General features: G+C 41.8%; 1 protein-coding gene across 1 annotated transcript in view; it reads right to left on the bottom strand.

The window, feature by feature from the left end:
* The window catches only part of il1rapl1a (interleukin 1 receptor accessory protein-like 1a), a 140333-nt gene extending 131575 nt beyond the window's left edge, over window positions 1-8758 (bottom strand). Inside the window, exon 1 of the mRNA XM_053439044.1 lies at window positions 8677-8758. Within this exon, the coding sequence (XP_053295019.1) occupies window positions 8677-8758 (82 nt within the window). The remainder of the gene's footprint in view (window positions 1-8676) is intronic.
* Window positions 8759-13893: the final 5135 nt, after the last annotated feature.

Raw genomic sequence — 13893 nt, 5'->3', positions numbered from 1 at the left:
TATGATAACTTTTCATTATCATCCATTGTTTATTTTCAATCAATCAATTACCTGTTTAAGATATAAAATATAACGATTCTTCATTAAAATGACTAAACATATATTTTGTTGGCTTGTGAATTTACATAATCCAAAATGTTCCAATATTCAAACCCATTGAAATTCCCAATGTTATCCAACGTAACAGGATTTTGCATGTTGGTCGCCTTTGAATTGCATCATATCCACTATCATGGTTTTGTCCGTCTCTGGTATAACATCCCAAGCAAACTACATGTAAAAAGGGAAAACACTCTGCTAGCCAGTGAGTGGTTTCTTTCACTGTTGATTCAGGTCACTCGTCATGGATCACCAGTATTTGTGGGCGTTTGCTGTGCGTTCTGTGGCTGAAGCTGTCCAATTAAGGCACAAACACACAGGGGAGCCAAGAAATCCATGGAGATTAGGAATCAACAAAAAAACTCCCATGAAAAGTCCCTTTGCTGCTCCACAATACTTCTTTTGTTTTTGTTTTGATTGAGAGACCCAGAGTGGCCAAAGTAAAATATTGTATGTTCAAATAACCTTAAAAATATATACGTGGGCAGAAATGAAACTCAAGTAAGAATTCACAAAAAACAAAATGACATGTAACTGTTGTTAGTTAAAAGATGTTTGTGTATCTTACGCAATTTACTCTTACTTTTTACAATCGATAATCTTTCATGATGCCTCATATCTTGAAACCAGTGTTGTGATCAACAGAATTTTTATGTTGTCGAGTTCCTATTCGTATTTCTCATCAAACTGGTCGTTTGGTTTGCGAGGACCAGTTGAAGGCTCCCAGTGTGGTCTGCTTGAAGACTGTCTCTTTACAGGCTTATCTCCAACAGACAGGCTGATATGGGTCCCCCTCAGACTCGACCGGGCTGGGTCTGCCCGACATTGGAGACAATCGGGAGTCAGATGGACGGACCTTGACAGCTTGTCTCTGTCAGAGACCAGCTCAGAGTCCCAGGGAGTGAATCTCACACGGTGTCAGGTCGGCCTTGGTCAGTCCACTGCACAATCACACCGAGGTGAGAGACCATATTGAGCAGAACGCCTAGAGTTAAAACCCTCGTTCGCAGCAGCAGAGCATACACGGCCGAGATGTGGGTCAAACACGAGCTGTATATGAACAGCTCATACATGCTTCTACTGAACGTGCACACACACACACACCCACGACTAGAAAAAACTATCTGCCCCAATTTATACCCAATAAAACTTTGAGCCGCGCCAAGTGTGGCACAAAGAATGAGGGGATAAGAGACACATCCAAGCCCCATTGAATAATTATAGGAGAATGCCATCTGGACACTGGGAAGGAAAATCAATCTCCTGTTGACTTGTATTAAAATTTCTGCTTTGGACTCAATAATAATAACAGCCTACTATAAATGACTGTGACATACAGTGGGTCAATGTCCGATGCCAGAGGTGCTCATTGTAAGTGAAGTTATTAGCCGCCATGAGAGCTCAGCTGCTCCATCTTTTTTATTCTCCTGCACATGTAGACAAATGTCGCCAACATCTGAACCATAGAGAAAATCAGCCACCCGGAGGTTCATCACACAATTAATACACAGACACAGACACATAATCTTATTACTGCGAGTGGTAGTGTGTTCAGGTAATGCCATATTTATTTAAATATAAAAAAAGAAAAATACTGGAATCACAACATCTGCTGCAGTGCACACACTGACAGAAGGCTGTGGTGATCTATTTTACATTTAGCTCAACTAAAACTGCATTTAAGGAAGATATTTAAATTAAGTGTGTTTAAATACTTAATGAAGCCTCTTCCAGCTCCATTTGTGTGGTTCAGTTTTTCAAACAGATTAAAAAACACCTCTCATCTACAGTATGGATATTTTTTTGTGTTTGCTCAGCACCATCCACTGCTTCCATCAGTTTGTGTGCTGAATGTTAATGTGGTCCCTCGTGAACCTCAGTGCTGTATGAACGCACGCAAGAGAAAAAAAAAAGTGACAGTATCCATGTCCCAGATAAGAAGCTGATCTGATTTTGCACATGTCCCCATTTGTAATCTTTCAGGTAGAGAGGACACAGAGGGGCCTTTCAAAGAGGTATTAAACGGCCAAACTGCCCAGTAACACTCCCTCACCTTTGACCCCACAGTAGGGGTGTAATATGGACTTAACTGCTATCGATATTTGACCAGAGGACCCAGAGGACCCACTTGATAGATCTGATGTGCTTCCCTGGTTCTGATCTATATTGAAATCCTCAACGGACTAATGCATATAACCACTCAGGAGTTTGCATATGTGTGTGTGTGTGTCCACACAATCACACATATGCCCTCAATCGACCACATACATTCTCACACACAGGTCCTACTTAACGCATGGCAGAACTCTGATTATACTAACTCCACCTTAAACAAATAGGAAGACAATATTGTATTAATGACAGATAATAGATTAAAAGAAATGCAAATAAGTTGATATTTTTTTCTTTAACATTACATCTAGATGACAAGTAGCCTTAACTTTTACTTAATTATAAAATAATATTGCATGATAACACTTCAAGTTTGCTGAAATTATATTTAATTGTTTAATATTTCACATTGTTTTAAATAGTTTGAGAAAAGGAAAAAAGCTAATTGAACTGATATAAATTCCATCTTGAGTTTATCCAATTATTATAATTACCAACAATTATTTCAGTGCATTCTATATATAGTCTACGGATGTTTAAGGACAATACTTACAACTTTTATACATGTTCAGACACCTGGGAGATAAATAAAAGTTGATGCAGCATAAAGTACATACAAAGTATAAAGTCTCTTTTTTAGCAGCTGGACTTTGAATGAATCAAGGTCTGGCTCATAATATGTTGCCTTATTGATATTTGGGCAGATCTACACGTTTATACAACACATGTGAACATTCTGTGTTCCAACTGTTCACTTGTGCTCTTTTCCAGCTCCTCTCCCTTGGCCGGAGCTGGATTAAATTAATAATGTGGAGTTCGGGAGTAGAGACAGAAAAATTCCCCGTTTAAAGAGCGGGACTAAATCCTTGGGACAAGACCAACAGTTTGTCCAGTGAACCCTGTCCAATCCTATAAGGTGAGAGATAAAATAAGATAATCCTTTATTAATCCCACTGCTGGGGCGTTTGCACTGTTACGGCAGCAAATGGGATCGTCCAACAGCAGAAAACACCAGTAAAAGCAGGATATCATAAGTCAAATAAACTACGTACTCTAAACAAGTAAACCACACTAATGGTTGAATTCACATTGTTTCACACGCGGGATATTGATATTGCGGTTGTTTACTATGCATTGATATTGCACAGGGAATTTGTCAGATTTAGTGTGAGTGGTCCATTTAGAGCATTGTTGATCGTAAAGGCTAACGGCAGCAGGAAGGACGGACCTGCAGTATCTCTCCTTCACACACACAGCAGGTTGAAGCCGCCTGTCACTGAAGGAACTGCCCGGTGCTGTCAGAGTATTCTGCACGGGGCTGGAACATGACAATGACGCTTCCTCAGAGACTCCATCCTTGACTCCTGCTAGCATTACCGGCTACTCTGGAGATTTGACGCCAGATGGTGAGAGCATATTCGATGAGCAGTCTGACGTCCACAATGCCCATGTTCTGTCGGTGTTTCATTATATCAAATACAAATTGGATGCAGCATTACGGCAACTGCGGCTAATCTATAAGGAGCTAGTTACGGTGAACAGATTATTCAATGTGAATATGGAGAATCTGAAGGTGAGGGACAAGATTGTGGACCCGGAAGCATTTGGAAGAAGACAGTGAAGGAAATGATCAGCTATCAGCATTTTTTATTTATCTGCATTTACACACAGATAGCTGTTAATAGAGATTAGTCTTAGTATTTTTGTTGTTCAGAGACGTGTCTTTTTGGGGGGTTCCTCCCACAACACATCCAATTATAAAGAAGTGAGTGAGCCAACTGCTACAGCTCAGAACACATCCCCTGATAAAGAGACCATTAACGCTCCACAGAATAAAGCAGCGAGGGCTATAAAAGTGCAGGAGTCAGTGAAAGGTTGGTGAGTGCAAGCCCAAAACTTGTGGATGTCGGGCTACAGGCTTTACATGGGTCAGCAGAAAAGTCAGCTATAGGGGAAATGTATGGCGTTGGGCAGAGCCATTTAAAGCCCTTTAACAGACAGTTGAGGGCACAACGGGCAGCAGGAGAAAAGAAACTCCAGTCTGTGCAAAACCAGCAACAAGGAAACCATCAGGGGCCGTATTCACAAAGCATTTTATCTTAGCGCTAGGAGTGCTCCTAACTCGCGCTAAAACATTTTACGTAGGAGTTTTTTCTTAAAAGTTATTCACAAAGCCTTTGAGACCTACTCTTACTAAGGATAAATCACTAAGAGTGAACTAAGAGTGACGCGCCGTTGCTATGGATGACGTTGATTCTCGTGCACGAGTTTAGAAGCGGTCAGTGCGGTGATTGGTTGTTCAGACGAGCCCACTAAATTACCAAAAAACAAGGAAATAGACTAGGCTAGAAATGAATTCCTATGAAGTAGTTATGGACAGTGCAGTTAGCAGAATACACGCATGATGACAAGTTTGTGCAGACCACGATAATGACGTTGTAGCCTGCACGTTCAAGAGAGAGAGAGAAAGCAAACAATAAAAATACGTAAATTGCTTTCAATCAAGGAGGCAATTAAAAGCACCCTGCAAAATACTATCCAATGAGCATTTTTCAGCACTTAAAACACTTTAAATAACAGCCCATACCGCCGTTCAAGTCCCCCTATCATGATCACATCACACAGCTCTTCCTCTTCTCCCCCTCCTAGCCCTTCCTCTGCCAGCTCTTCCTCTTCCAGCAGCACCTCCTCTCACAGCTCTTCCTCTCCCAGCTGCACCTCCTCTCACAGCTCTTCCTCTTCCACCCCTTTCTCTTCCAACTCTCCCTCTTGGTGCACCCACTGGCTCTCCTCTCCCTCCTGCTGCTGGTACCAGTTCACTGTACGAGAAGAAATTGAGGATGGAAATGAGGGTCAGGTATTTAACCACGGCCAAATTCATTGTCATGTTGTCGAGCGCCATCATCATCATCATCGGGGTCATCGTCCTCTTCATCGTCATCATCGTCTGGCTGTGGAATGTTCCTCCGCTTGCAGAGGTTGTGTAGAATGGCACATACAGTGATGACTGTGCTTGCCCTCTCTGGGGTGAGGCGTATTTCGCCGTGGAGTACATGAAACCGACGTTTCATCTGCCCAATTCCTCTCTCCACAACATTTCGTGTATGTTTGTGTGCTCTAACATATATGGAGGAAAACGGTAAACAATAATAAATATGGATTTAACAAATAAAAGGCGTCAAAGAGCCAATACGATGTGTTTTACGCATAGGACTAAGCGTAATCTGCGTAATCACTTACATGTTATACTTTAGCTGTGCTCCCGGTTGTGGATTGAGGTAGGGTGTCAAAAGCCACGTCTTGCAGGGATAGCCACTGTCACCCAGCAAGTGACACCCAACTGGTACATGGTGCCTCTCAAAAAGCTGCCTCAGACCGCTCTCCATTAAAATGCGCGAATCATGGGTAGCTCCAGGCCACTTTGCAACAACATCCAGTATGTTGAAATTTGCATCAAAAACAACCTGCGTGTTGATGGAATGCATTTTCTTCCTATTGACGAACACGTCCTCATCTTTTGATGGAGCAATTATTTTTATGTGTGTCCCGTCAATAGCACCGACCACACCGGGCATACCTGCAATCGCCATGAAGTTGGCTTTGATCCTGTGTAATTGTTGAATGTCCAAAGGAAACCGGATAAACTGTTGGATGATATGTGGTCTAGCTAGCGCGTTGATAGTTTGGTTTATGGCACGGCTGACTGATGGTTGTGATATTGCTAAATCGTCGGCATTGCAAAGTTGCATTTTCCCTGTTGCTAAATAACGTAGTGTTACTAAACATTTTATTTCGGGACTAATGGGATTATTCCTGTTAGTCGGGGATGTTATTGCATCCCGCACTAAGTCCACAACAAGTTGAATACCCTCACGATTTAGCCTATATCTCTTGATTAACTCACGGTCTTCCATTGTCTCCAAAGCATTTCGTCTCGCAGCCATTTTAGGATTCTTTGTGAATAGGTCTTAGTGAGTTAGGAGTCCTCTTGAGGACTTTTAAGCTCTCCTTGACTTAGGTGCTACTTTTAGGCCTAAAATACTTTGTGAATTGCTCTTAGTGAAAAAAGTTAGGAGTCCTACATTTAAGAGTGACACGCCCATTATTTTTAGGAGTTACTCCTAAATTCGCCAGTTAGGACCTACTTTTAGCCCTAAAATCCTTTGTGAATACGGCCCCAGATGTTTATGCAGCTAATGGGAAATGTTCTGTTTTGGTCGACAACAGCACATGCGATCATCAACCTAGCTTTGACTTGGTCCACAGTGGCATCGGTCGCCTGGTCCACAGCAGACCATGTCACCTATATTCCAATACATGATATCTGCAACTACACCAATGTCCTGCACTGAAGGTGAATGGGCTCCACAATTAACTGAAGGCTCACATGATGACACAACAGTGTCATCCATAATTACACACCACTATAATCCATCACTTCTACAAAATTGAGCGTGTCACGTGTAAATTGTGCTGGTATACAACCACTGGAAAGGCATCATCTGTCAAACTTAACCAGTGTTAGCTACTACAACAATATACAAAATGTTTACTAATAGTTTTTGATTGACTTATAGTTTCAGGTTTACTAGAACCACACACTTGCACTGTTGTGTTACACATTTTTACAGATTTAAGACATTGATTTCTGCAATTTGTAGCATTTTACACAATGCGACTTCAGTCTTTAGCCAATACAGGGAACACAGGGATAAGGGATTGTGACAGTGACCATCCTGTGTGCAGGCTGGGGAACATTATGCATTGATACGTTGCTGCTCTTCCAGTCTATCTTGTAAGTTTGTGTCCTTGAATGTAAAACCTTTAGCAAAAGGTCAGTCCATTAATCTGCAGACAGCTCGTGTCTGTAGCACACACGTAGTTGTAGTTTGGAAGGAGCATAAATATACACGCAAACATACAAACGTAAGCAATGGATTGTTAAAACAAATATATCTTACTATCTAAATACTGAAAAAGTGAATAAAAAATGTATGTAAATATATTAAAGTAAACCCCCAAAAACTATTATACGACGTTTCCTGCCACGTACATTTTTTTTAGCAGACCCCGTATATTTAACTAGATTGAGAATAGTGACTATATAATAGTCTGTATTCATCGCAACACATTGTATAAGACCTACCTTTTTCCAACAATGGCCTTTTGCCTTCACAATGTTTGAACCACCTTTGTATTCCTGTCATGAAAAGTTTCTACCTTAAGTCTTTTAGCTCTCCATTTTCTCTTTTGACCTTTGCATTTGTTCACAATTGATGTTCAATTTGCTGGCATTTAGAGCCAAAATGAGTTTCACATTAACCCCTGGTGACCCAGTCACTGAGAGACTGGATCATTTGGGAGCTGTCACTCTCTCTAGATTGAGGTAGGTCGAGCTCATTTGAAGAAATACACTGAATATATTCTCATTAATATAAATTCTCCTCAGACAAAGGCAATATACTGAACTTACATCTAAACAGAAATTTTCTTTACATTTTACCTGTCAATCAACCTTTTCAGTAATGTTTTTTATTGGACGTATCTTTATATCTAAAACGAGCAGAATCTAAAAATGTCCCATGAAGTAAAATATCAGCAATTCAGAATAATTCAAGTTTCCCAACCAGCATAGCACAATCCAATTTTGAACCTCACAGAAACATAACTTTGAGGCCATTCAATTGTAGTATTTTTAAAAAGGTGTCCTCTGTTTATAAATGAATGGTACACATACACAAACTTTTGAAATCGGTCCAGTAGATCTCCTCAGCCAGCAGCCACGACACGCTTGCAATGGGCACAGTGTAATCTTAATGTGGCAACTGCGACAGTCCAAGATGTGTCCACTAAAACTGCTTTTAGTTTGGAAAGGTAACATGACTCGCTCAACGTGGGGTCTTACTCACAAGCGCGCTCGTTGTCCCGCCTCTGCTTGTAGACTCTCTCTGTGCTCGTTAACTCTTCAACTGGCGAGAGCCCTTCGTCCTTATTACCTTTGTCCAGCCATAATAGTTTCTCTCAGTAAAATCCAAATTCCTATCTACAACTCTTTCTCTCACTCATGTTTCCACCCCCGTCTTCCTGCAACAACCCAACTCTCACAAGATTAGATTTTGTTAAGCCAGACGTGTAATGTTGCCAGACACCAGCGCCTTTTATTGGTGATGAGAAGCACTTTAAATGGACATTTCTTGGACTGTTGCAGTTGCCCCATAGGATTACATTGTAGCCGTTGTGTCGCTGCTGCTTGCTGAGATGATCTACTGGATATATTGTATTAAATTACACACACACAACCACATCTATAAACATACGTGAAAAAAACGACAGGATTTCTTAAAACAACAGCACAAATGACACCATTAAGTTGCATCAGCACAATTTGACAGATTGTCCCCAGCTCCCATATGATAACATAGCAGAGGCACATGTATGAAGTCACATAGGAAGTAGGTTAAATACCTGAGCCTCTTTTAGAGACCACCTTCACACTCTTGGACAGCGTGATGTACAGCAAGATCAGCAGAGGGCTGGGAGGTCTCATCTTCCCCCCCGTCCTCACAGCCTGAAAAGACAAAAGAGACAGAGGAGAGGAGGAAAGGCAAGAGAGGAAGAAAGAAAAGAGCCATCAGTCACTGCTTGTACATGAGATCAAGTGCATCCTTGTTTCTACAAGACAAGAGTAAGTGTCAGTGTGGAGAGGTGCTCTGTAACAGGCTAAGCATTAGAAGAAGCGGGCGCGCACACACACTCACACCCACACACTCACATCCACACACATTACTGTACATACAACCACATCCCGACATTCACACGCACACAATTGTGGGCACTGACATCAGCACACCCGTTTCCACATCACCCTGGGGAGCATTTCTTGAAATGATTTTCTCTCCTGATTGCAATTGAGACAGGCTATCATAGCAAGGATATATTTTATGAGAAACCGTTCCCTAAGATGCTGACGAATCAATAAAGAAATAATTGCCCGTGTAAGAAACACCACTTTTAATCGGCAGCTTCATTAAAAAAAAATAAAGACCTTGAAGGGAATTTCAAATAATCACTTTGCGACATGCTGAGACGTAGCAAATATCCTAACAATATACCTTATCGGTTCATACATCAAATTAATTGATGGAGGTGACTCATTCTCTGTTCCCCATCTTCTCTGAGTAAATGACTAAATCTAATATGTAGTAATCAACCTTTAAAAGCCATTTCCTGAATCAGAACCAATGCTGCTGGATACATTTGATGCTGTATATATTTTTTTTAAATGGTACTTAAAAGAAAGAAAACTCCAAATACTGAGGGAAACAGTGTTAACTTTACAAGTAAAACAAAATAACAATTGATCCTCTGGTTAAGGTGAAGGTGCTCAACCAGCACAAAGTGCCTCTGTTTCCAGGCTGTATGAGCCTGCTGCTGACAGTTGCTTCATATGCATCAGTCATACTGAGCAAGTTTGGCATCTGTCTGCTCCTCTAACTGGATTTTTTTATTTTTATAAATGCATTTTCCAAAGTGTCAAACTTTTTTCTTTAAGTTTGGTGAAGATCTGTTGCCTTGTGGTAGAGGATACATGATCAAAGCTCTCAGTCTTCTGAAGCCGTCAGTCTGGGTCCAACAGCATAAGGTAAGAGGAGGAGAGGAACACATTCACCAATTTCTGTCATTCTAACTATGGAAGAGAAGGGGAACACAACACACAGCAAATTAACCCAATGATCCAGAAAGAAGAAGACAGGACCCCGGCCTTTGAAGACAGAAACTGAGCGAGCCAGAGCCAAGAGCGACCCTGGAGTCTGCAGCGAGTCACGTGCGCTCCAGATTAGCATAGCTAATGAAAGGAGCCTCTCTCGGTGTGTTTACACGACACTTGCGAGGCCCGCTCTGAAAAGAAGCCTTTCTCTTGTCTCCGATCACATTCTGCTTGCAAACGGCGCTCAGTCGATAAACACCGCTCTGCCAATAACGTTCTGGCAAATACCGCGGCTGAAGGATTGGCGTCTCTTTGTTCTGCTAAAAGGCATTTTAAAACAGAGATAATCTGGTCGTTTCTGAATGTGTGTTTTTAGCTGCAGCCGGAGCACCGCGGTAATTTTATGTCATTGTGAATACACACACACACATCATCCACGAGAGGAACTGTCAAGAGTCCAAAATCCTTGTGGAGGTCAAAACAGATTCGTTAGTCTCAATCCTGAGTTTACCTTTCGGGAACATAAACGCGACTTCCTGTAAATCTATCCAAGATATTTAGCAAGACTATTGTAATGGAGGGGAAAGCAACTGCTTAATACATAGTGACAAGAGGAAAAAACTAAATCAAAGATATAGGGGAATTTAAATGGGAACACACACACACACACACACACACACACACACACACACACACACACACAAAAGAAAGAAAGAGAAACAGATAGATATCACCATTATGGTTTTCCAAACTGAAAAAACGACAGTAGGCAACATTATTCCCTGATCATTGTAAAATTCCTTAACCCGGCCACCCTGCTGCATCTGTCTGACTTCTGATTTATGCTCCCTACTTATCTGTACTTCTCTTATTTCACAATAACAATGTGCAAAATGGTCACTTATAATCCAGACGTCAGTATTAAAGTATTTGTCTTCAAAAGCAAGTGAAAATAACATATGCTGACAATTTCATGAGAATTTTGTGCAAACCTAATGTGGAATATTATATAATCTAATTAGAATGACGCTGAGTAGTGAGTACACCTCAATACCCAATACCCAACAGTTTCCTTAAATCCAATCAAACTGCACCAAATTTCAGAGATACCAGTTTCCTAAATATGTCACATTCTTGTTATTTCATCAAGTTCCGTGAATTATATTCTGAGAAATCAAGGAAAATGGTGCCAAACACCCTCACACAATGTTAAAATTCCTGGATCAGCCTCCTGATCTGGCTCCACACAATTCAATGGGTTCTTCTTCCATTCCACATCCTGCCACCAGACTTCATGGGGATCCGTTCAGTAGTTTTTGTTTAATGCTACTAACTAACAAACAAATTCCAATGAAAACTTAAACTCCTTGATGAAGGTAATTATACCGGCGATAATGAATATAATGTCATTCTGGGGTTTAAGACGTTCACCACACTGTGTAACGACCACAGCCCCGGTTCGATTCTGCTCAGGGACCTTTTCTTCCACGTTTCCCAGCCGCTGTATTTTCCTGACACTGTTTGCTATTCAATAAAGGCAGAGTGCCAAAAAGTGGATCATTTCAAAGCTGCTGATACAAGCGGATTTACTAAACATAAGCGAATGACTGGCAGGTTGTGTTTCTGTCGCTGCAGGGTGGAGTGTGGAGAGCGGCCCCCCCGTCACAGCCTGATTCAGTACAACAATGTCAGCGACCCTCCTGTGTGTCCCCGTCATGTCGCGCCTTCACAACCCCTCTCTGTGCACTCGGGGTCCTGCCAGCCATGACATCACCAGCCTGCCACCCTCGCTCACAGAGGGGCATTGTGCGCCACACATGACCCCCACAAACACCCTGCACACCTCGTCCTCCGCTCACATCTCCTCCCACTCCACCACCTCCTCCATCCGCTGCATTCTCACCACAAAGAGGCTGAAAAGTGCTCAACAAGCAGCTTCTCATAGTTAAAAACAGGGTGGTTAAGTAACAAGACTAACTCCTGAGTGTACCCACGTTGTTAATGTGCAGATTGGAAGAAATTTACTTTAGCTCCTGTCGAGCATGTAGCTATTAAGGATTTGCAGTGAGTAAGTGAAAAGTTAAGCTGTCTTTTTTTCAAAAAGCCTCCTTCACTCCACTCGAATGCTCTTTCATCATTCTGACATGCTGTCTCACACTGTGTTTGAAAATACACCTTTAATGAACCTTTAAGTTTCCGCTCCAAACAAGGCCCGACCTCGCAAGCCGGGGATCTACAACATACTTTATTTTTAACTACACAAGAAAAATTAATCTCAGAATAATTGTAACACATGACCTTGTCTGGAGATTCTGAGCAATATTAAGAAGTTATATTGTTTCCTTGGCAACTTGGCATCTATCTCCCTTGATGCTGAGATGCACAACACAAAACAATTGTGTCAAAAATGTGAAAAGCTAGTTCAATATCACAAACAAAACAAGTGACTATAAAAATCCTATTGTGCTGTATAGGAGTAAGAAGTAGTGCATGCATATATTCTTAATGTGATATAGGGTCCTGGCTTTGTCGTGATTAAGCTTTTTCTCTAAGGCGTCGGGAGCAGGTGTGTCTGAGGAGGCACACAGAGTCGTGGCGTGATACCCACACTTCAGTGATGCATGAAGCATGCACACTTCATCACACACAGTCGCACACATGCCACTTGCCTGCTGCTTCTGACCAGAAAACGAGGGGGCATGGCACAGCACCTCCTGCTGACTCTCTCCGACAAAGGGCCGAGGATTTTGTGTCGCTAGCACACACCCTCTCCTGTCTGTGTGCATGTGGTCTGTGCGTGTGTGTAGACAGACTGGACTCTGTGCATGTTACTTTTATTCAATTTCTGTTGTCTCTGGAGACTGCGCAGGATACACACATTCACAAAACGCTGGTTTTCCTGCTCATATCCTTGGTGTGGAGTTGTGCCACCTTAAAACAGAATGAGAAAGCTCAGCCATCTTGCCATACAGCGAACTGTGGATGATTGATCATGTTATTTAGGGATTTAATCCAATTTGAAGGCAGCCAGTGCTCTGGTCTGAGATAAAGTGCATCCTCATAGCATGTACAGGACCTGGCTGTGTGCCATGACAAGTGCAGAGATACCGACAGTGAAAATGTTCATCTGAAAAGATCTACTGTCTCCTCAGAGTCATTATACTTGTCGACTTCATTCTGTTTCAAAGTAAATTCTGTGCCACTAAGTGTTTTTTTTAATAGAATAAATGATTTCAAATTAATATTTTATAAATTCAATTTAAAATGATATAAAAGTCCCTTGCTTGTCCTACACTGTTGAACAGATTTAAAGATATTTAAATGTAGTTAAATGGACAAATACAATTGTCAGGTGTTTGACAGGCGCATTAGGGTCTGTATCTAGGGCTAAATCCATACTATTATGTTTAATTTAGAAATGGCATTTTACAACTAATACGATCTCAATCCACACAAACTCCACAACAGTAATAACACGCGTCTGTGCTAACACACTTTAAAACATATATCCCCGACCATTCACGCACACTAGGCACGTGTCTGCTTTGTTAACCTGAGGCCGGTTGTCCCCTGCACTCGGTTGCTTTGCACCAGAACATACTTGAAAATAATGATGATACGAAGGTTTCAGCTCCACAACAGTAGAGACTTTAACTTGAAGGTGCTCATAAACACCAGAGTAGTTTGGACAACAGGTGTAAACATAGAAGCAGTGATGCGTTTTAAAACGAGTGTAAACGTTTCCTTAGGACCAATCCCCTTTCACCCATTGGCCCTCAGCCCTTCCCCTCCGTTTTGTGCATTCACGTGTGGAGGTAGGCTGTCCCAATACCTGTTGGGACGCATGGTGGGTCTAAAGGCCGAATTATAGTCCTGCGACTGCAACCGCGGAAGGCCACGCAGTTGCATCGAAGGACTCGTTTTGGTTTATACTTCTCTAACGTGTGGCGCGTGTTGCAACGCAATTCACTGCC

This window comes from Pleuronectes platessa, chromosome 14, assembly GCF_947347685.1.
Source record: "Pleuronectes platessa chromosome 14, fPlePla1.1, whole genome shotgun sequence".
Taxonomy (NCBI): Eukaryota; Metazoa; Chordata; class Actinopteri; order Pleuronectiformes; family Pleuronectidae; genus Pleuronectes; species Pleuronectes platessa.
This window is presented reverse-complemented; position numbering and strand designations above follow the sequence as displayed.